Source organism: Excalfactoria chinensis, chromosome 2 (genome assembly GCF_039878825.1).
Source record: "Excalfactoria chinensis isolate bCotChi1 chromosome 2, bCotChi1.hap2, whole genome shotgun sequence".
NCBI lineage: Eukaryota > Metazoa > Chordata > Aves > Galliformes > Phasianidae > Excalfactoria > Excalfactoria chinensis.
Window position 1 is genome coordinate 78,598,278 of NC_092826.1, and position 22,193 is coordinate 78,620,470.

Genomic DNA, 22,193 nt, shown 5'->3' on the forward strand with positions numbered 1-22,193 from the left:
TTACATCCCTAGCTAAATAATTGGTCTTTATCTCTGTGTGTTTATGTTTTTTCTAGGAATTACATAACTCATGCATAAGCTTAAATTGTCATGCATATGTCTTAGAATCTTGCAGCAATAGTAGTGTTTACTGAAGGTATATTTGTTGAGCGTGTATACCTTCTGTGTTGTATCTGTTTCTGTTGGCTTCTGAGGAAATATATTGAAGTTCTGAAAAATAAGAAGGAAACCATAGTTCTGTATTGTGTTCCCTGCACTTATATGTTGTTTATAAAATGCTCGTAGTCTCATTCAAGGTAACCAGAAGTGCTTTCTGTTGTTGTTACTTTGATTTGATTTAATTTTAGCATGAAAAAATCATACCAGAAAGACACAATTATATATGCGTTTAATATAATAGGATTGTTGGACATGGATGGCATGTGTCTTCATATGTGAAATACTGTCCTGTAAATTCTTCTGCACTTTTGAATACTTTGAAAAATAAGATACTGCCTTCAAATATCTTTCAAGGAACATTTTCTGCTCCTAACAGGCATTTGTGAAATTCAAGGTCATTGGTAATCTTGAATCTCTCTACTAATTATTATTTTTTTATATTGCATTATTGTACTATTTTCATTGAGCTTAGAGTAATGTTGGGATCTTTGTTGTTAAATGCTGTATTTGTTTCTCACAGTGTTTTCGCTATCTCTCTGCTTCTTTTATCTGTCATCACTTTTCCTTGCTTTTAAATTGATGTATTCTTCTCATTCTGGAAAAGTATTGTTTCATACCCTTGTTCTAATCAGGTGTTACTGATGAATGACTTCTGTACTATGTCATTATGTATGTGGTTGTTTGAACCTGCACATGCTAATGATCATTTAGATATGAATAGAAACTTGGAGAAAACAACTTCTATTTCTGTATAATTGTACTTTTTGCCATGCTTGCATTTAGATTTGCTTCATTTAAATTGCTGGGTTTTTTTTTGGTAGTAAAAGCAACTTTAGCCATCCTCTTACACGTTTAGGATACAGAAAAAAATAGCTTTCTAGCAAATCACCGCTTTTCTGTCCATGTAAGTAGTTTCTTGTGCACATTTAATGCAATTTCCAATAGCAGACTCTGGTTTGACTCCCATCCCCCGGGTTTGATCTTGCATGCAAGATACTGCAGCTTTGCATTTTTGTCTAAAGTACTTTGAGTAGCAGAGTTCACCTAGCATGTGAGCATCAGAGAGGGATTTTATTGACTGAGTGATCTGAAAATGAAATAACAAATCTTTAAAGTACTTTGGCAAAATTCATTTCTGAAAATTGGATATAAATGGTGGTAAAGAGTGATAAGTGCATTTGGTGATACATTAGGTGTGCTTGGTGGAATTAATACACTTGGTGAATTAATTACACTTGCTGGGTAAGTGTGTGTGTCTGGACTAAGAAAAATATTGTTGTGTTCTTATCACAAGTGATTTAACGTTTTTTTTTTGTTTGTTTGTTTTTTGTTTTTTGTTTTTTGTTTTTTTATTCTACTGACTTAAAACAAATGAATTACATTTTCTAAGTGAGTATCTTCAAAACTACTTGTAATTTGAAAATTAACATTGCGGAGAATCTGCTTTCACAAGCAGTTGGCTCATAGGCTATGTATCTGTGTTGTAAGACTGAATAAAAAACAGATGGATTCCTGCTCTAAATTGATTGGCCTCTAGACAGGCATGGTGCAAGATCCCTTGCTAGCAGTCAACCTGATGATGTCCTGTCATGTTAGATAGATACTAATTCATAGATTATAGAGAATATTCTGATTTGCTCTATTTGGTATAGGTATTTCGATTTTTAAAGGGTAAAGTTGACTTAAAGTATATTCAGCAATAATGGTCCTGTGTTTGGATATTAGTAGTATTATAGTGAGTTTGTCCTGTTTTCTGAATGCAGCAGTTCTTTTTCTTTAAAAATATATTGTATAGACAATACTATTTTTTTCATATGCATAACAGCAAAATCAAAATGATCGAAGTGGTTTTACTTAGTTTAGATTTCAGTCTTTTCTTTCCTAGTCATAAATATGTCTGAAATACCAGATTTATTATTATTTGTGAATTGCAAGTTTATGTTTACATTTCATTGGAACACGTGCTGCTGTCTTATACAGCCTTTAAAACTTTAAACAAATTATAATAATGCATGCTACTGAAGAAATGAACATTCATTTTTCAGAGGCCGATTTCCTCAAAAAGATTTAGAGACGCTGTTCCCTGGGATGAGTGCTGATTTCACTAGTGAAAACTTCTCTGCTGCGTGGTACCTGATTGAGAATCATTCAACAACAAGGTTTGTTGCTATTATATGAATAATTGCTTTAATAACATCAAGTAGATTGCCGTGTATAGTAGACGTGTTGTTGGCTATTGACATTAAATTAACATACCTGTAATCTCTGTTGTCTGTGGTATTTCTGTATGGCTATAGACTGGAATCAACAGGGTCATTTTGCTCCGTGTGATCAGGATGGCAATGTCAGTTTTAACCAGACCTGATTTGTGGCCTGATTTTTTTTCTTTGTGAAATGGTGGTTGCCTTGCTTCAAGCTAAATACTTTTATGAACAAAGAAATTAAGTAACATGGGTTTGAGTGGAAACTCCAGATGCTAGCTTGTGACTGTAGGCTCAGGATGAGGATACTGAACAGACTAAGAGTAAAACTGATTATGATATCCATCAGCTTTGAGTTAACTCCTATGGAAAATGCTGCATTAGAGACAGCTGAGTAAATCTTGTGTGTAAATCTTAAAAATCTTGACAGTTCTTCTTTATTATATCTTGTACACAGTAATGTGTGCTTACACAGGGTATCTTACATGTATATTTCCGCTTGTGTGAGTTATGAAACTACTGTTTGCTGGTGTTCAGATAATGCTTGAAGCCATTTTCACTAGAGGACGATTTTTGCTTTCCATTGGGCATTCTGATTAGCAATCTGAAGGGAAGTACCATTTTGTGAATTTATTTCATTGTGTAATTATAAGACCAGATGGTCTGGTGTTTTGTTTTGTTTTTGCAAGGGGGAAAGACTATGTTTTGGTTTGGTCTAAGAGCTCAAAAATATATCCATTGATATACCTGGGAAATAATTTTATTTACTCACAATTTATGGTAGATGAAGGAGTCAAAACAGTGAGAGATCATTGCTGCCTAATAAGCACACAAAGATGGCATCATTTGAAATAAGAAACTAAAAGAAGGATATTTTAAAATTGTACTTAACACAACAAAATTACTTTTTGGGAAACTGCTAGGTTTTTAAAAGTCTCAGAAAACAAAGTAAGAAAGAACAATCAACTTCTGATGTGTTTTTAAGAAGTTTGCTGTAAACTTTGCCCTTGTGTTGCTCATTTATTTGGGCAGCTGTAACAGTGCCAAGAGAGACGTAGGACAGATACAGGGAGATGAAGGACAAAGCGATGGCAAAGCTCTGGGTACAAAGATGAAAAACATGGGGGCCCAGATATTTTCTTTGATCTACAGGTGAAGTGTAGATAGGTTGAGTAGTAGTGGATGCATCCTGTAGGTTCACAGCTGGCTGTAGAACTAGTTTTCACTTCTGATACTTCCGTAGCCATGGACTTTCTATTGATGAATAAAGGCTGTCAGTGAGAAATGGGATTCATCTGAAACACTGAAGTAAGTGGAAGCATTTTTTGCCAGCAGGCTTGCAGTTTGTGACAAAAACTTCAAATTAGAAATGTCAGGGAACTGTGATAGCAGCTTGCAGATAACTGAAGGTACAGAGATCATACTGCAACATGTATGGCCCTGTGATGGAACTGAGAGAGCTGTAGGAAAGTCAAAACCAACTGAAAGTGCCCAGCTTCAAGTGGCTTTACGTGTTTACGGTCTGGGAAACAAATAAGGGGAGCTCTAAATCCACACATAGATTTAGACAAGAACATTACTGGAGTAAAATGGGGTTGCCCTGGGGTTCTGTTCGAGAAACTTGAAAGTAGATCCACAAGAACAGAATAATGTAAATATCTGTGCATATATAGCTTGAATGTATTAAGTGCTGTTAGAAAGGTAATAAAATTACTACAAAATGCTGTTCTGAAATGTAGAGATGTAGAGAGTTCTAAAGTGGATATCGGTTGTTCCTGGTTTACTAAGAATAGAACAGCAAGGTTAGATGAAGATTAAAACAATAGTAGATGGCTTAAACCAGAGAAGCAGGGAACTTTGAAAGCTGTAGAGTCACCACCACTGGAAGCTGAGATCTGATTTGACCTGTGCATGTCATATGTGATTAATCTACCTTTAAGGATACTGATTAAAAAAGTAAACTGATTCTTATTACCATAGAATATAAAAAGCGATATAATGTAATGTTCGTATCTCTAATATGAGAAGGTGTCAGCAGAAACACTGATTTTGCGGATCATCAGTACTATGAATTGATACATTACCTTGTATGGTACCATTTTACCATGTACTATTCCAATGGATCAATGCTTTAAAGTCCATTGTCATGTAAACCTGAAACTTCCTCTTAAGGAATATTTTCAATGTTGTGGTTGGACTAGATGATCTTCTAGGTCTTTTCCAACCTTGATAATTCTGTGATTCTGTTTGATTGTTTGTTTGTTTTTTTCTGTGTGTTGTTTTGCTTTGTTTTTGAGTATTGGTGTAAATTGTTAATCTTTCTTGGGGGGAAAAAAAGAACAAACACCTTTCAATTTGTCATTGAATATCATCAGCTTTTAAGTCATGGTGACCTCAGTCTAGTAAAATAATAAGATTCATATTACTTTAGGAAACTTAAAATTTTAGTATTGAAAATTCAGAAAGTTTGGAAACGTATTAAATAGAAGAATGATTCAAAGGATAAGATAAATCTAATCATGTTTTGAGTCTAACTGTAATTCTATTTTAAGAAACAGGTTTTTTTCCCCACTTCATGTTGTCTAATTTTAGAAACATTCTGTTGCTATTAATTCAGAATCATCTGCCCTGTATAATTTGTGCTGTTGTACAGGAAATACAGAGGAAAGATTTAGTTCTTGTCCTCTATGTAACCTCAGGTACTGGAAATGCTAAATGTGTGGTGCACCAATGTTTTGGTTAGCTTATGTATGTTTTTTCCTTTAAGGAAATTCTTTTTAAGTAATCAAAATAGCATCTTTTTTTTTCCCCCCACAGCAACAGCCTGGCAAATGTAAATAAACTATTTAGACGTACAATTAGATCATCAGAAATAGTGCTTAGAAAGGATACCATACGGATCTTTTTTAGTTTGAAAAAGCTGCTGTTAAGTACTTCTTGTATGCCCAAGTAGACTAATCCAGTCATTGAGTAATGTGGTTTCTGACCAGCAGACGGAAACAGGAAATACAGCAAAAATGTTGTGACGTCGTTGGTATAAAAAAATAAAGTTCACCGGGGTTTGGGTTTTATTTTTTTTTTAATCTCCCAACAGGTGGTGATAGCCTTCTTTACTGCCTGATCTAAAGTTCTGTTTTGTTTTTGCTTACAATATATCTTCTTGTACCACAGTTTAAGATGTATAAAGGCTACTGGTGGAATTGCTGTGTATCTTAGTTTCCTTATTTTATTGTTTCCTTCTGCACCCAGTGATATGGTGTAGATTTTCCATTTGATGCTTTTGTATTAGGGAGATGGGTTTGTCCTGTGGGTAGAATAAAAGACTTCTTAAGGGTGAAAATCATGTGTTTGCATTTCTGAGCTTCTTTGTCATGGTGCTTTTATAATGAATCTAGGAACATAACTTAAGAGAAAAAATTCTTCACTCAGAGGTTGGGGAGGAACTAGCACAGGCTGTCCATGGGAGTTGTGGTTGTGCCATACCTGGAAGCGTTCAACACCAGACTTAAGAAATTCCTGGGTAGCCTGACCTAGTGAGTAGACAAAGAGTAAATAGTGATGGTCATGAATCGAACTAGTTAGTAATTGCTCTCTTTAACAGTTTATGCAGCAGTAGCTATTTTCCAAGTAACTCATTCTATTTATTTATTAGGTGACCTTATTTGTTGTTTGAATTTCATGATTTATTTTCTTCTTTGTTGTTGTTGTTGTTGTTTTTCAGTTTTGATCAGCTCAAAATGGCTGTTGTGAACTTGAAGAAACAAGCCAATAAGAAAAATGAGGGGAGTCTAGCTTATGTGAAAGGAGGTCTCAGCACATTTTTTGAAGCACAAGATGCTCTGTCAGGTAAATTTTACTTAGTAAATATGGTATAAAAGAAAAGTTTGTATCTACATGTGTGATTGAATATAATATTAAAAACACTGTTCTTTGCAATCTTTTCTGGAACTGAACTCCATGTTACTTTGATCACAAGCTGAGACAGGTTAGCTTATTGCTATGGTATATTTGCAAATGACAGCACCAAAAGTATGTCAGGAATTGAAGGCAGTTTTTGAAACTATATCCCACAAATCCAGAAAAGTGAGGAAATGTGGAACAAGAGATGTTTATTAATATGTTTTACAGACTACAGCAACATAAAAGTTTCTATTCCATGATGCCTTATCCCATAATCAGACTACATTATTTATATGAAAATTTAGTACCCACAGGTTGAGGAAATTGTTCTGCCTTTATATTCTGCTTACCATAGGAAAAATGGCACGCTAATGAGACTATATCAGCTGTTTCTCTCTGTATATGTAGTTTTGTTTGTCTGTGTGTATATATGTACTTACATATATGTGTGTAAAGACATCCACATTTACTTGATACATAAAATGTCTCTCAGGTAAAAACTAGATAGGACTAGAGTACCTGATGGCAAGGACTGTGCTGGCTAAGAAAGTGACTCTACTGGGCCATTTCCAATAGGTTTGAAGTTTACTACTAGGCAGCATACATATATATAGTATACCTATTGTTCATATTTTGCTCTGACATTTTTTCCAGCGATGTAATAAAGCCTACATGCTATGGTCATAAAAAATCTCCAGTGGAGGCGGCCCACTGATGTCACCATTACTGAAATGCGCTGCCTGCCATCTCACTGGGCTTACATCTCATGGTCTGCATAAATATTCAGCAAGTGTCAACAAATGTCAATGGGTGCCACTTTTTCCACATAGAGGAATTCACACCTTCGCTTCATACACACCTCTGCATCTCACTGTTTTGTTAGATTGCCCCTCTGCTGCCATGTTGCACAGCAACAGAATGAAATGGAGTATTGGTGGGAAGATTGAACTTGTACTGCCATGCCATCAACGTGCACTGCTGATGTTGTGGACCAACATCATAAACTAGAAGGCATTACTTTTAGAGCAGCTCTTGTATATTGGAGGATTTCCGTTTTTGATCATGAGTTACATGCATCATAGACTAAGTGTATTTGTATCTATCTCTTCACAGCTTCATTCAAGCTAGCACTTCTGTTGGTTTTAAGGATACTCCTTTGGATAAATACTGCTTTTCTGTTGACCTACTTACCAGCCGCTCACTAACCATCTGATAGCCACTTCTGTGTCTCAGGGAGAAGGGAAAGAAGTGCTGTTTCACTTGGTGTTCCATTCATATTTCTGCCCAAGACTAAAACTTGTGACATGCCCTTCAGATGACAGTATTTTCACGAGTGATTCCTAACTTCTGTCTGTTCACCTAATTTGGTCATTCTTAGATAACCTCTTTTCTGCAGGTGCAGGCTTGCATGCTTTGATAAGAAAGATCTCATTTTAATCAATCTGACAGCTCTTCTCACAACAGATCTTAATTTCTGAAAATCTGCTACCCCATCCAGAACTGAGCTAATAGATCAGCTTTGAACACCTTGGCCTAAATCTAGATAAGACTTCAGTAACAGAAGAGAAGAACTGGAGGCTTTAATGGAAGTAGTAAAGGTGGTAGTCATATGAAAAGAGATGAGGAAGAATGAGTACGTGGCATGTTTTTTAACTCTGTTTTTAACCAGTTCTTTATTAAATGCTAAGAATTCAAATTGGCAGTAGGCCATTTTTTTAAGAAAATTTCTTCAATGTCTTGAAAATCTGCAGTGCTACTTTTTTTGTAATAGTTAAAAATCCTAAATAATCCTGAACAAATATTGAAATGTGACTTGTTTCTCACGTCCAAATTTATTAAATACTCCCAAGTGTACTGAGTTGGGAAATAAAACTAACAGTTACTGCTATGGAAAAAAAGCAGTGCTGGTGATCATGTGTTACCCTGTAAAATTATTTTTTGGACTAGCGAAGACTTAGTAGCATTTACAGAAAGTTAATGCAAATCATAAAGAATGTGGCTTTTCTAGAAAGAACACAAATAAATGTTTTTTTTCTCTCATCTCGTCTATTAAAGTAAAAGCTTCTTATTTTTGGAAACTGCTTGACTGATAAATAGAGAGGCCAGACAGCTATTTGGAATGCAAATAAATAAATAAATTCTAATGAAATAATAGAGAAAGCAAGCTTATTTATTTCACTAAATGCTCCATTTGGAATTTAAAATTCTGATAGATGTAATAATGTTTGGCATCTCTTATCCATGCTTGCTTTACCTAAAATTAGAGTTTAATCATGTAGTCCTTCAGATGAATTACAAACTTAAAAGTTTGGGATGATTCGTGGTTGGTGCCACTCTTCATCCATAATCAAAATAAATGTCTTTTGTCTTCCTCCCTGTGGGTCTCCATTAAATATTTGAAAGGAAGAAGACTTTGTATCTTGAGTTGTTACAATGAATGACTTTGCTGTAAAAAAAATTTAGAGACTTCAAATCTTAATCTCTTCTACATTTAGATCTATAGAATTGGAATTCAAGGAATATAAAAATCAATGCAATCTTTAGTTATTAACTTCTGAGACCAAACCGTTGACGAAAATGTGTTTCAGGTCACAGTTGTCTTATCTGGTACTTTAACATGAATTTTTCTTTTGAGATTTACTATTAATTGCACATGCAGAAGTGTTTTGGGTTCATTTCAGTATGAATAAACTTGTTGCATTTAACTTTTGTGTTTGTAGTTCAGAGCTATATGTTTGCCCTTTCCTTCCTCCACACACAGAATGTTTTTGAGGGAGTCTAACTGGAAAAAAAAAAACCTATATCTTTTGAGAGAGCTCTATTGTTAAAAGCAACAGCTAAGTTGGATGTCAAGAGCATGCCAGTAGCAGCAAGAAAAATGGAAATCTTTGACACCATCACCTAAGCCCTCATGCCAGATGTCACAGCTTGTTTCCAGGGTGTTTCATTACTACATTATTGTCAAAGAAAAAGTGCAAAGAATTCAGAATGAGCATTACTAGAGTCATTTCTGGAGAAGTAACTCAGGTGCAAAATTAAAGACAAACAAAATCAAAAGAAGAGCAAACAAAACAAAATACTTTCTAGGCACGCAGCTGTGAAATTCAAACTCTTTAGCAGAATTGAAAGTCCCATTATGTTCCGACTACACAGCATTTGTACAAGATGATATGATGCCATTTTTCTGTTCACGCACAAGGGTGAATTTGTTTTATATTCTGATTTAGAAAAATGCCCCTAGACCTTGTATCTGCTTAAAGCAACATCAATATTAGTTTGTTTGAAAGCCGTAAGCTGACTTCATCACAAGACACAGCCTCCATTCTATGAACTTTCATTGTTCCTGAGGATAGGACTGTTACAGATGAAAAGTGACTGAAGGGAAAACCATTCTGTCAGTTTTCCAGTAAAGTTTAAATGTCCTGAGCTGCTTGGGTTTCGATTTGTTTTATCTTTGTTTTTATTTTAATTATTCAATATTTTTTGAAAGATATTCTAAAATCGTACATGTTCTCGGAAGAGGAAATGTCAGTGGGGAAGAATTTAGGCATCCACTTTTCCTTTCCAGATATTCTAGAATGCTTTTTCCAACCCCAGTGACTGTGCCTTATAAACTGTAGATCAGTTCCATTTCTCTGTGGGATTTTGCTGTGTAGCAGAGCTGTCGGTGTGTTGTTATTTCTCTTCGTTCTCTCTGCATTGTTGGTACAGGATGGTACTTTTTGTAGGCAGATCACTTGTTTTACCAAGTTTTCCATACTTAGCTTTCTGTATGTGCTTTCTTAACTCATACTCTGTGAACAGTGTTTACTGCAAATATAAGAACTTCATCAGGGAAACTCTGAATTACTATTCTTTTTTTTTAATATAGTGTTTTCATTAGTAGGGGTCAGTAAGAACGGTCTTGATTTTAAGCATGCTGTCAGACTGCATTACACACGTACATTTGTTTTAATATTTTCACCAGAATGAAGTGAAAACCCTGAGATTTATACCAGGTTGCTTGTTGGTTGGCTACCCTGCCCATGGTAGGGGCATTGGATCAAGATGAACTTAAAGTTTCCTTCCAACCCAAGCCATTCTGTGATTCTATGATTCTGTTATGTTACACGTGTTAGAAGGGGTTTACTAAGAAAATAAGCAGTTGAATAAGCCAGAACCCTTGTTTGCTTGGTTTAGTTTCTTGAAAAATAGAATTGCCTTATCAGATCCTTGTGTCTCGCTGTCTGCTAGCTTGGCTGACAGTTTGACAGTGATTGTGTCACAGCAGAGATGTTCAACAGGAAGTTTGTTTCGTCAGCTGAAAGGAGCTGTAAACTGAGCTGAGGGGAACTGAGCGCCTCAGCTTGACCCACTTGTCAGCATCAGGGAGTTCAGCTGATTTGTTTCCCATAATTCTAATTGCATCCTAGAAAGCAGCATTCCTAAAAGCGGTACTGTTTATAGGCTTGTAGAGACATCATGTTTTATTGCCACAGGCAAATTGGGTTCCACGCAGAATCCTCTGGAAAGCTAGCAAATGAGTTTACTCTGAATGTGTTTTTTCAGAGGTGCTTTAGAAACCTTAGGCTGCAGTGCTTATTTTTATTTTAGTAACAGTAAAATAAATAAATAAATAATGGACACTTTGGTTGTTCGGTTCCATAAAAACATGCAAGTATGACATTCATATTGGCAATTAAAGACATTGCTGTCTTTGAAGCATGGTTATCCAGAACAAATTTGAGCTTTAAATTCAGTGTTTCTTTAAACATAAGCATTTGATAAATCAAATTCAAACATACGATTAGCATCCAAGTCATACAACTGAATTTAAAAACTAGTGTGGATCCATATTCAGTGTGGCATGGCTGTTAATGTTATTGTCTTCCTTCTGCTTCAAGCAATGGAATACAGGCTTTGTAAAGTAAGAACAGTGAAGAATTATTCCTGGTAATTTTCAATATGGAAATTTGTAGAGATAAGAAAGAAAGGGGCTGTGGACACAAGCTGCCTGTGATAAGCTTGGATACTGTGTGTTTATCATGTATCTGACAGCACATCAGCCGGCTCAGAGTTACAGTTCATGTGTGTGCGTGTGCTCTACAGTAGATGCAGTTTACGTGATTTAAGAATTAAGATCCTGCCTCTGAGTGGCCAGGAAACAATAGCTGATAGGCCCTAAGTTCACCATGTAGTTTTCCAAGGGATGCTCATCTCTGAGGGCTTAACGTATTTGTACTACATTATATGTACGCTGAATAAGAAGCAATTGCACACATTACCATATATTTTATATTTATGTTTATGGGAATCATCAGCTAGGCATAATGGGAAAATGAATTGTTTCTCATTACAGTTTCTTTCTTGAAAATGTATGTTCTGATACTGCAATGCTAAATACAGCAAGGAGAACACGAGCATGCAATGAACAATGCCTACTGAGATGAAGGTGACCCGATAAAGTTTTTCTAGTCAAATGAGTGAATGGTGAGGTAGTTTAATGTCAAGTGGATGCTTCCTCTTTATACAATACCTACAGTGAACTTCTGTGTTAGACAAATTCTTCTATTAACAAAACCTTTGCAAAAGGTAAGGTTCTAGCACAGCATTTTCTAATAATTTTTGTTAGTGTCCCAAGCTAGAAGGTAGTATGATTTGAACATGTGAGAAACAGCAGGAATAGTCTCTGTCCACAGCAAAGTTTCTGTTGCCCAAGCCTGTACCTGTTTTTATGCTAAGTGCTCATACTGCTTCCTTTTAAGCAATGCTCTTTTTACCAGTGTAAGCTGTTCACAGTAACTAGTAGCAGAGTTTCTCCAAATAGATGAAGTCATAACAGCTTTTAGCTGTGTGTTGTGTTCTATGAATCTGGGGTTTTCAGGTAAATGAAAATTTGTATTTAAAGAATACTTAAAAGCTTAAAAGGAAAATCAGTTTTGCACTTGCTGCTTTCATGAAGTAAATATTGCAGTTAATAACAAGTATGCAAAAAATGACCTTTGACTAAATTTGGGTCAGTCTTAACCTACAGGTAATCAGCTGAATTTCAAGTTGCATGACTCAATTTTTACTTCAGTCCAATTTTTAACATACAAGAAACATTTAAAAGCTGGTTTTATTTCTGTTGTTAGTTTTCACATATGTGGAAGGGTTAGCACTGTCAGTAAATATATATATATATATATATAAAAGAAGATCCTAGAGTCATCACAGAATCATAGAATGGCTTGGATTAGAAGGGACCTCAAGGATCAACAAGTTTCAACCCTGCTGTCACAGCAGAGTTGCCAGCCGCTAGATCAGACTGTACTCCATCCAACCTGGTCTTAAGTACCTCCAAGGACAAGTTATCCACAGCCTCTCTGGACAGCCTGTTCCAGCACCTCTCCACTCTCTCTGTGAAGACCTTCCCCCTGAGGTCTAATCTAAATCTGCCTTCCTTTAGTTTAAAACCAGTCCCCCTCATGCTGTCGCTATCTATGCATGTAAAAAGTTGATTTCCCTAGTGCTTATAAATATTAAATAAAAAAAAGCAACAATGAGGACTCTCCACAGCCTTCTCTTTCCCAGGCTGAACAAGCCAAGTTCCTTCAGTGTATCTTCGTAGGAGAGGTGCCCCAGGCCCTTCAGTCATCTTCATTGGTTTCCTCTGGACCTTCTCCAAAGGAGGACTGCGAAGGTGATCGCAATTTTCATGTTCTAAAATTCTCAAGTGTCCTGGTATGGGCCCGGGTCCAGTCCTTAATAGGTCTATGAGATAGGTAAAAACAGACCTCAAAACAGGGTTTATTGAGTTATTTGCCTGGAAATGTCGCATTTGCTTAAATTTAATCCTCTGTGAGGTCTGTTAACTTTTCTCTCACATTGTTGCTAAACAATGTTTGGTCTCTTATTTGCATAGAACGTCCCCTCCTGGCACTGTGTCTTAGTTTTGTGGTCATTGTTTTGTTTTGTTGTTTTTTTTATATCTTTTGAAATTTTGCTGTTGCGTTATGTAATTAAACTTGAAAAAGTAAGTGCTAGAGAAACAAAATACAAAAAAGCAATTAAAGAGAATATTACCTTTACTTCAGTTTTTTGGTGACTTTGGCTTGGCTTAGCAGTGTTTATCAAAATAAGGCCAAGTTTACTCTGCAGTTCACAAAAATATCTGGAAATTTTCTGGGGAAAAAAAGTAATTACACGTAGTAGTACAGGCTGTTGGCCAGAATAACAAACTTTTTCCAAAACCTAAACCTAAAGAAACTAACGTATTATCATCACTGCTTGTGATATGCTGTCTTTATGTATTCCCTTTAACTAGAGGGAATGGTTTCAAGCTGTGGCAGGGGAGATTCAGGCTGGATGTTAGGAAATATTACTTCTCAGAAAGGGTGGTCAGGCACTGGAATGCACTGCCCAGGGAGGTGGTGGAGTCACCAACCATGGGGGTGTTCAAGGATCGATTGGATGTTGTGTTGAGGGACATGGTTTAGTGGGAGCTATTGGTAATAGGTGAACGGTTGGACTGGATGATCTTTTAGATCTTTTCCAACCATGGTGATTCTATGTTTCTGTGATTCTTATGCACTATATATGGTTGCACACTCCGTTTGAATCTGTTCAGAGGAGTTTTTATCGTGTGTACTGGTGCTGTCCTTATCAACGGTATTGTTTTGCTCAAATAGCAGAAAATTGTTACATCTTTTTAAAAAGCAAACCAAAGGCATTCAGTCAGTGCCATAAATGCTGGAAGCATGTTAACATGTGTTCTTCATCCTTTCCTTATTGTTCTTTGGTGCCAAATTGTTTATGGTTACCACATGAGATCTTTTGAACTACTTTGCTGAGTCAGTCTTTCCTTTTTGTCTGTTTTTTCTTTCTTTTTTGTTTTCTTTCTTCCTGTTTCTGACTAAAAAGTTTTGGTATGTTTTGAGTACTTTTTCTTCTTTAACTGTACTTTTGTGCAAAAGGGTTAGATTTTCAGATATGCTAAGTTCATGTAGAACCTCTTTCCATCAGAACATTGCAGAAAAGTTGCGTGTCTGTCATTTTGAGACGAGTTAGACTGAAGATGTTTTGAGAAGACTACTCTTGGTGTTTAGCTCAAAGAATGGTTTTTAAATATCTGAGGAGTAAATCAAGAATGCGTTTTGCAAGTCAAAAACTGTATAACCTTGAAAGCCTAGTTTAATTTGCTACAGATTTACCAAGTAGTGAACAGTATCCTTCCTTAGATGAAATAAAATTGTTTTCAACATAAGCAACAATAAATTAATTGCTAGTTTATTCTACTGCGAAGTCTGTGTTGTCGTTTATTTGCCAGACTGAACTTTGCATATGTTTTGGAAAAAATAAGCGGTTTGCAGAATTTAGTCATAGGCTGGAGATTTTGAGCTCTAAACTTGTTTCTTCACTACTACAAGTTAGATATTGCTGTAGCTGTGAAGCTTACAAGCCTTTAAATATTCTTGCTTAACTGGACAACCTGAGCACATAAAGGCAAAGATAATACAAAACACAGTTAATTTTCTGGCCCTGCTTAAAGCATCTAGACCAAATCCTCTGCTCGTTTATTCTGTGCTACTCACAGTAAAGTTTATCAGTAATGGTAAACAGTCTGTCCTAGGTTTCCTCCTGTTAATCCAACTAAGACAAGGGTAACTGGTAATACAAGAAAAATATCTCGCCCAACACTCTTTTCTTCAGGCCTCCAAAGGAAGCCCTTCTTATTGCGTATTCATCACTGCCAGCAGAATGAAACTGCAATTGAAGTGGCTAGTGTGGAAAACGTAAACTGGCTTTCCATCAGCCCTGTGCTCCTTCCTCTCTGCTGGTATGACAGTAGTGTAGCCAAGGCAAGGGTTAGGCAAGCTCACTAATAAATAAAGAAAACTCTTTACCAAGTTAATTTTTCACCAGATTATCTCACTGTTCCTGCACTACAGCCATGTGATTGGTAGATTCAGCAAAGGAAAGCATGTAGGTGCAAGTGCTTGAAGAGAAGGGGGCTGTCCTTTACAGCAGCAGCCCACTACCACATGGACTTGATCTAAGAAGAAAAGTGTATTTTGAGTATCTCTGTATTCCTTCCAATCAGATTACATCTACACCTATTTTTTCTGACTGTGTATAGTTTTTCTTGTCTGAACTTCTAACTCAGAGATGTCTTGCCTGGTTCTCACAGAAGGAACGTGTACTTTGTTTTTTTACTTTGAAAACCTTTTTTGTAACCTTGCTTTGCCATACATATGAATGCCCTTATTGCAAAATGTGAATACAAAGTGTAAAAATAGCGTATGTGAAGAAAGTAGTACGTTAAACATATAAAAGGAATGCAGCAATTCCCTTTGTGTGCACACAGAGTAGTTTAAGTACCTCTACACTTTTTATTCTCTGTGTTCTAAGATGCCTTATTTTAGACAGTGGCCCAACTCTCCTTTGGTTTATCCTACCTGTTAATATGTCTTTATGTGTGCTCCACAGTGCTTTTCACCTCTCTAAAACTTAACTGTCTGCTTTTTGTTTGTTTTGTTGGCATCATTTTCTGTCTGAGCACATCTGTGAATTGACTTAATGTGACAGTTTTTCCTACATTTACAACACCAATGTCTTGAAACTAAGAATCTCAAATACTTCATGCCAGGTGACAGGCTTTAAATGCTAAAACAATGAAATACGTTACATTCATTTTAAAAGGAAGAGGAGGGGGTAGTGCTTCTCTATTGTATATGCTTATCTCAGGGAAATGTGAAAGAGAACTGCTTGGAGAAGATGCCTTTTAAAGAACTGGTGAATGATTATGATGGAAGTTCAATTAAGGTTCCTTCAAAATAAAATAAAAAATAACAAATCATGCAGTTCATAACTTCACATTTTTTTTTTAAATTGGTAACATGATAATTCATTCTCTTTCAAAACTTCTTGTTCTGCTTATGAAAGGAAATCTTCACCATATTTTGCATGTATTTGCAGTAAAAGCTGGTTCTGATAGTACTTCCGATGTTATAGTTAATCTTGGACATTTTGAGGCCTGTTCCCTTCAGGAGTAAGGTAGTAATTATTTAGTTAGCAGTTACTGCTATGTAATTAGTTACTACAAAGTAGTAAATTTTAAAAACTCTTGAAACAAAACATAACTTTCTCCCTTAAATTTACATCCAAGTAGAAAGCATCTTTCAAGAAAGTGTTCTATTGAATGAGTTTAAAATATTTAAATTCCTGTCATTACACTTTGATACAGTTCCGGTAGTATTTGCAACATGTGGCTTAAAAATATATATGCTTATGTTGTGGTTGCTGTTCCAATGAATGGGCTGTTCAGTTTTTAATGGCAAAGAGTGTAATTGACTGCACAGAAACCCAGCTGATGTATATAAATGGAATAACATCATTGGAACAGTTAGTGGTTTTGTTATAAAATTGTGGAGGTATTCTTACAGGTAAGTGGTGTTCATGTCATACATAAAATAATATGCTATTGTTAAGGATACACAGTCTGTAGGATAGATTTTTGTTGTAGTTCCTTTAAAATATGTAGGGATCTGTAAGTTTCAGTTCATTTTGTTAAAGTGTTGTCATAAGATACATGGTATCCTAAATCTAAATTATTATTATTTTTTGCCTCTAATGAATTAAATATATATAACAAAAATGAAAGTGCTGTCTCATTATCATGAAAGCAAAGCTTATTGAGATTCTATATGCGTGAACCAACTGAAGAGTCAAATTTAAACATTTAAGGTAATTGGAATTGTCACTTTTCCTTTTTTCCCTTTTGCTTTTTAAGTAGAAATTCTTCCTTTGAGCAAGGAGAGACTCATAAAGAACTAACCTCTTTCAGAATAGCTACCTTCTTTCACTATTCACAGCAGGACTGATGCTACAGGATTGCCTGACTAAGGCTTTGTGGATCTGTGTTCATGTTGTCTTTGGTCTGCATCTACATACCAGCAACAAGTAGGGATTCATCCTGTAGACTGAATTCCAGGTATCTGCTGGATTACATTAGACATACTCATGGAATGCGTGTCCTGGTTAAGTTTCATCTGAAGAGAATTCATTTGAGAAACCTTGTCATACAAACCAATCTAAGATAGGCTGAGACAACTGAGAGATTACTTTCAAAACTGTGTTTATGGTCTAAACTAAAATGTATTGTTATTCACTGAAAAACGCTGAACAGCATCACTGTTTTCACGGGTAGTTCAACTTCAGATTACTGTATTGAGACAGAGCAGGCAGTGGTAGGAGGTTTTTTAGTCATCTCAGTTTATTCTAAAGCAACAGGAACTTTTGATTGGTAGAGGTCTAACAAATTAAAGTTTTTAAGGGGAAATAACATTTTAAAATAATTACTTGATATTTTATATATGTAGTATCTGAGTTGGGGTTACTCAGACTCCCTGTGGCTGTCCCTGCAAGCTTGAATTATTGGCAATTACTTTTCTGTGTGACCAGCATAGAAATTTTACTCTACAGACCAAAACTATTTTGTGCTTGAATGATATATGATATGATGTACTATATGATTAATACTTGTTCTACAAAATAACTAAATGCAATTATTTTGCCTCCCTGACCTCTTCTTTTTCTTGAGCATTGGTGACTTGTTCAAGAATGTAGAGTAAATCTGTGTTAAAGTAATGGTTAAAATTCTGCAGTGTCTGGCTCTGCGCCTTGTCCTCCACTAGTCTCAGCTGTGATGAAACATGTTTGTATTTTTTATGTCCAACAAGAAAAATAACACTTTATATTAAATTTTAAAAAATGTTTAAAAGTGTCACTTTGATGTAATGTATTCCCACCTATTAAAACGTCCTGCATTTTAACTAGACACTTTATTCCAGCAATCCATCAAAAACTGGAAGCGGATGGAACGGAAAAAGTAGAAGGATCCATGACGCAAAAACTGGAGAATGTACTGAACAGTAAGTTTTGTCCTTCCAACAGCAACTATTTCTGGATGTTGGACTTTCTAACAAGCTTTAATATATTCCTCAGAATATGGTAGAAAGTTGAAAACAGTGCATTCTCTCTTGCTGTTTCCTGTTTGATGGTAACTATTCTAGGTGTGATGGAACTCCTTTTGAGTAAGTGGCAGTCTTTACTGTGACCATCAGTGGTCAAAACAAAGGAAATCTAGAGCATTTTCTTCCAATTAATTTTGGTTGTATCTCAGTTACAGGCATACAAAGAAAACAGAGTATATATTATATTATATATAATATATTATGTATAGCTGGAGCTGTAGAAGGATGAGCTGAGTACCAGGATTGTAAGACATCTGAGCAAGAGGAGGGGAAAAAAAAACCCAACAAACTGTTTGCAGAAACAAGATCTGTTAACAGAATCTTTCTCACTTTGTGTTATCATTTAGACTACTTGGAACTAGCATTTGTTTTAGAAACTTTGAAATGCTCTTGATACTTTCTTTTCTCTGTATTAGCTGTAAGATCGCATTGAGACAAGTGGCTTGAATTCAGTGCAGTTTTGTATGTGTTTCAGCAGATCAAAAAGTTACTTTTTTTAATTCTGGGACTTCTGCCAAGATAATTTTACTTTGTTTCATTGTGATTTTTTTCACAGAGGAAGGGATGTTTCCCTTAGTGCTGTATCAATAAGCAGCAATGACATGCAGATAGCTGACTCAGTCTGAGTGTGTTCTGTGAAATCAAGAAAGTGACATGGAAGTTCACTGTTTTTGTTCTCTCGTATGAAGAAAGCTGTGACTGCGTGTGTTTTTGTGTGGAGCACAAATAAAGCAGGCTATTTTTTTGCTTTGCTTTGTGAACAGCTTCGGCTTTTTTCAGTAATGATGTGGGTTGAACATTATTCCCCTATCTTGTACAAAACAACAACAAAAAAGATCCAACCACATGCACACACAACTGATAATGTGAAAAGATTATGTGTGTCTGCATGTGCAAAATGTAGTGTGCAGGCTGATTGTTCTTGTGTGTGAGAGGTAGGAGAAAGAAGCATTTGCTGCAGTTGCTAGCGCTGTCTCTAGTTGTGTGTGTTTATGTCATGTCAAGCACTTAGTGCAGATCCTTTAGAGAGCACTTTTCCTTTGACAAAATTATATGACATTACATAACATTAAAAGGCAAAAAAAGAGTGAAATTTCAAGGTCTGTGACTTGTTTTTGTGTACACTATTATGAGATAAACATACCTATAATGTATTACCACTTTTTCACTTGATACCTGAAATCTATATGCAGATAATATAGTCTTATACAAACTGGATCTTTAGAGGAACTTCTGCCAGCCACTTCAGAGTGTTAGGCTCTGCTGCGAAAAAAAATTGGCTGCTTTTCCTTGTGATACTTTGCAAGTCATGATGGGTGGAAGGCAGGGGGGTAGGAATACAAGGATTTAAAGAGAGTAAATAATATTATGCAAAGTAGTTTAGGATCAAAGCTTTGTTTCTTGTCTGACCATTCAAAAGTATCCTTAGTTACTGCTCTGCAAAGAACAGGCTTTCAAGTGCTGCTGTAATCCTTGAGTTACAGGGTTTGCTTTCAAAAATGACTTAAAATCTTCAGTTGGATTTTACACTTCCTAGGTTGTAGGTGCATATCTTAAATGACAGTTGTTGTAGATAGCTTGATTCAGACTCCTAAGACAAAGGATGCTTTCTACAGCTACTAAGCATGCAAAGAGAATGTGCCAAGTTATTGGAATGACATGTCAGAAGTTAGTAGAAGTAGAATCTGCTTCCGTAGGTAGAACTGCAGCTGCTTGCAGTTTCTGCTAGATTGCTAGATATAATTGTTAAGTAACTTACAGAATGTATATTCACAAAAACATGCTATAGGCTGCACTTAATTTCACAAAGAATGGCCTCTTATAGGAGGTCAGATGCATTCCATTAAGTTTTGTTTTTGACAGGTTCTGCGAAAGACAACTATTGGTTAACAAGAGCTTTTTTTTTATTATTTTATTTTATTTTATTTTATTTTATTTCCTGTAATTTGCACAAAGTATATTGTCTATTTGGAAAGTATAATCAGTCATCCTTTATCCATGAGCTTCCTAGTTTACTTTTAGATTATTCATTACTAGTGAACAGATAAATTGTTAATGTAGAAGGGATTTGGGAAGAGCAGAGAAGGAAAGAAATTTTACAGTGTTTTTCTAAGCCCTAGAGGAGAAACCTATTCTGAAGAAAGCATTGAATATGATCAAGGCATTGGATTTAACACACTTCATTTTCTAAGTAAAACAGGAAAAAGAAATAAAATCATTTCCTTAAGTTGAGGATTTTGCATCATTAATTCTGTACAAATGAACGTGCAGTTTTGAACTGGAGATGGAAATCACTGTGCAGTTGTTGCAGTTGCTAATTGACTTTGAAAAAGTAATTAGACATTTGATAAGGCAATGAATTAAAGAAATACTGTTTTTTGAAGAAAACTTTGTGAATACAGTATGTTTCTTCTTGACCCTTAATAGAATGCATAAGAAACGTATGAATTCAAACAAACCGAATGTATTTACTGAAAGGGCTCAAAAAATTAACATTTATTAAAGCATCAAAAGAAAATAAAATCAAACTTCACCAGTGATCTGTATTTAGATATCCAGCTAGTTGTTTTCACTGTGTATTTCTCCATAGTGGGTTAAAGTATTTTATATTAAAAAGTATGTAGTAGGAATAGCTGTCCTGACAAAACATTTTTTTTACATCAGGGCTTTAGAATTTCAACCAAGTTTAAACATTATTTAGATATAACAATTATTTTACAAAGACTACTTTTAACATGAACAGGCCACCCACAGTGTTGACTAGAGAAAATGGCATGCAAGCCACCCAGTGAGTCTGATGTAATTTTTTTCATCTTTGCTTAAATTATAGTCACTAGACCAGATAATGTAGAAACTTTTACATGCAACGATCAAAAAGGCTAAAACAGTTCCAGTTCTTTTTTTCTTTTATTGGTTAATTAAAAATAAGTCACGAGTTGAAAAATGCAAATAATCGCGTGCGAGTATAAATGAAATACTGTTAATCTCTCAGGAAGTACGGAAAAACTCTATTACAAAACAGAACACGCTATAGTTCCATCATAAAAGGTTCTAAGGATTTGTGTGTTGAAGAATATCCATGAATAATATCACAATGTAATTGCATGAAATTAATGTCCTAGCCTTAATCCTGTATGTGATGAAACTAAATAGGGTTTAAATGCTTGGTGAAGACAACAATATTCATTCCGTTACTATTACTAACTAGTTAAATTTTCAGTCACACCATTGTCTGTGATTTAATCATCAGTACTTCTAAAAGTGTTTCTCTTAAATTGAACATTATTAATCATATTTAAGAATTAATTTGAGAACGTGGGAAGCTTGCAAATTTTGCAGTCCTAACTCTGGAAGCTATAGCATTAATTAACATAATGAAATTATACTTTTCTAAGAGCGAAAACTTTCTTTGACTTTTTCCATGTCCTGAGATGCATAATTTAGTTGTAAAAATGTAGATCTGGAGCCAAAGCAAGCTATAAAATATCTGCAACAAAGTTAAGCATTTGAAATAGGAAAGAGTGATTGTTTTTAATTGCACAGGGGTCTTACCACATTAAAATGCTAAGTGGTTCCCTCTGAAATAGTATTTCATCAGTTGTAAAATGTAAAAACTGTTGCACAGAAGAAACAGTAAAAACTTAGCAATAGTTACTCATTTTCTCTAAAAATCTCTTAGATGATGATGCCATTCATTAAAATGAGGGAAATCTGCATATGATTTAAACTGATTACTTGCTCTAATTTCCCTTAACTTCATCCTTTTTAAAACAGGAGCCAGTAACACAGCAGATACTTTATTTCAAGAAGTGCTGGGCCGCAAGGATAAAGCTGATTCAACAAGAAATGCACTCAATGTTCTTCAGCGTTTTAAATTTCTTTTCAACCTTCCACTGAATATAGAAAGAAATATCCAGAAGGTATAAACCTTTAAAAATAC

General features: G+C 35.3%; 1 protein-coding gene across 5 annotated transcripts in view; it reads left to right on the top strand.

Annotated features, from left to right (window-relative positions):
- Positions 1 to 22,193, top strand: part of EXOC2 (exocyst complex component 2) — a 121,401-nt gene that overhangs the window by 26,965 nt on the left and 72,243 nt on the right. For all 5 annotated transcript variants that reach the window (XR_011902843.1, XR_011902844.1, XR_011902845.1 and 2 more), the window contains exons 5-8: positions 2,205 to 2,318; positions 6,082 to 6,206; positions 18,071 to 18,151; positions 22,028 to 22,173. Coding sequence is in view for 2 of the 5 variants with exons in the window: in XM_072329228.1 (XP_072185329.1) it covers positions 2,205 to 2,318; positions 6,082 to 6,206; positions 18,071 to 18,151; positions 22,028 to 22,173 (466 nt within the window). In the remaining 3 variants the exon portion in view is untranslated. The remainder of the gene's footprint in view (positions 1 to 2,204; positions 2,319 to 6,081; positions 6,207 to 18,070; positions 18,152 to 22,027; positions 22,174 to 22,193) is intronic.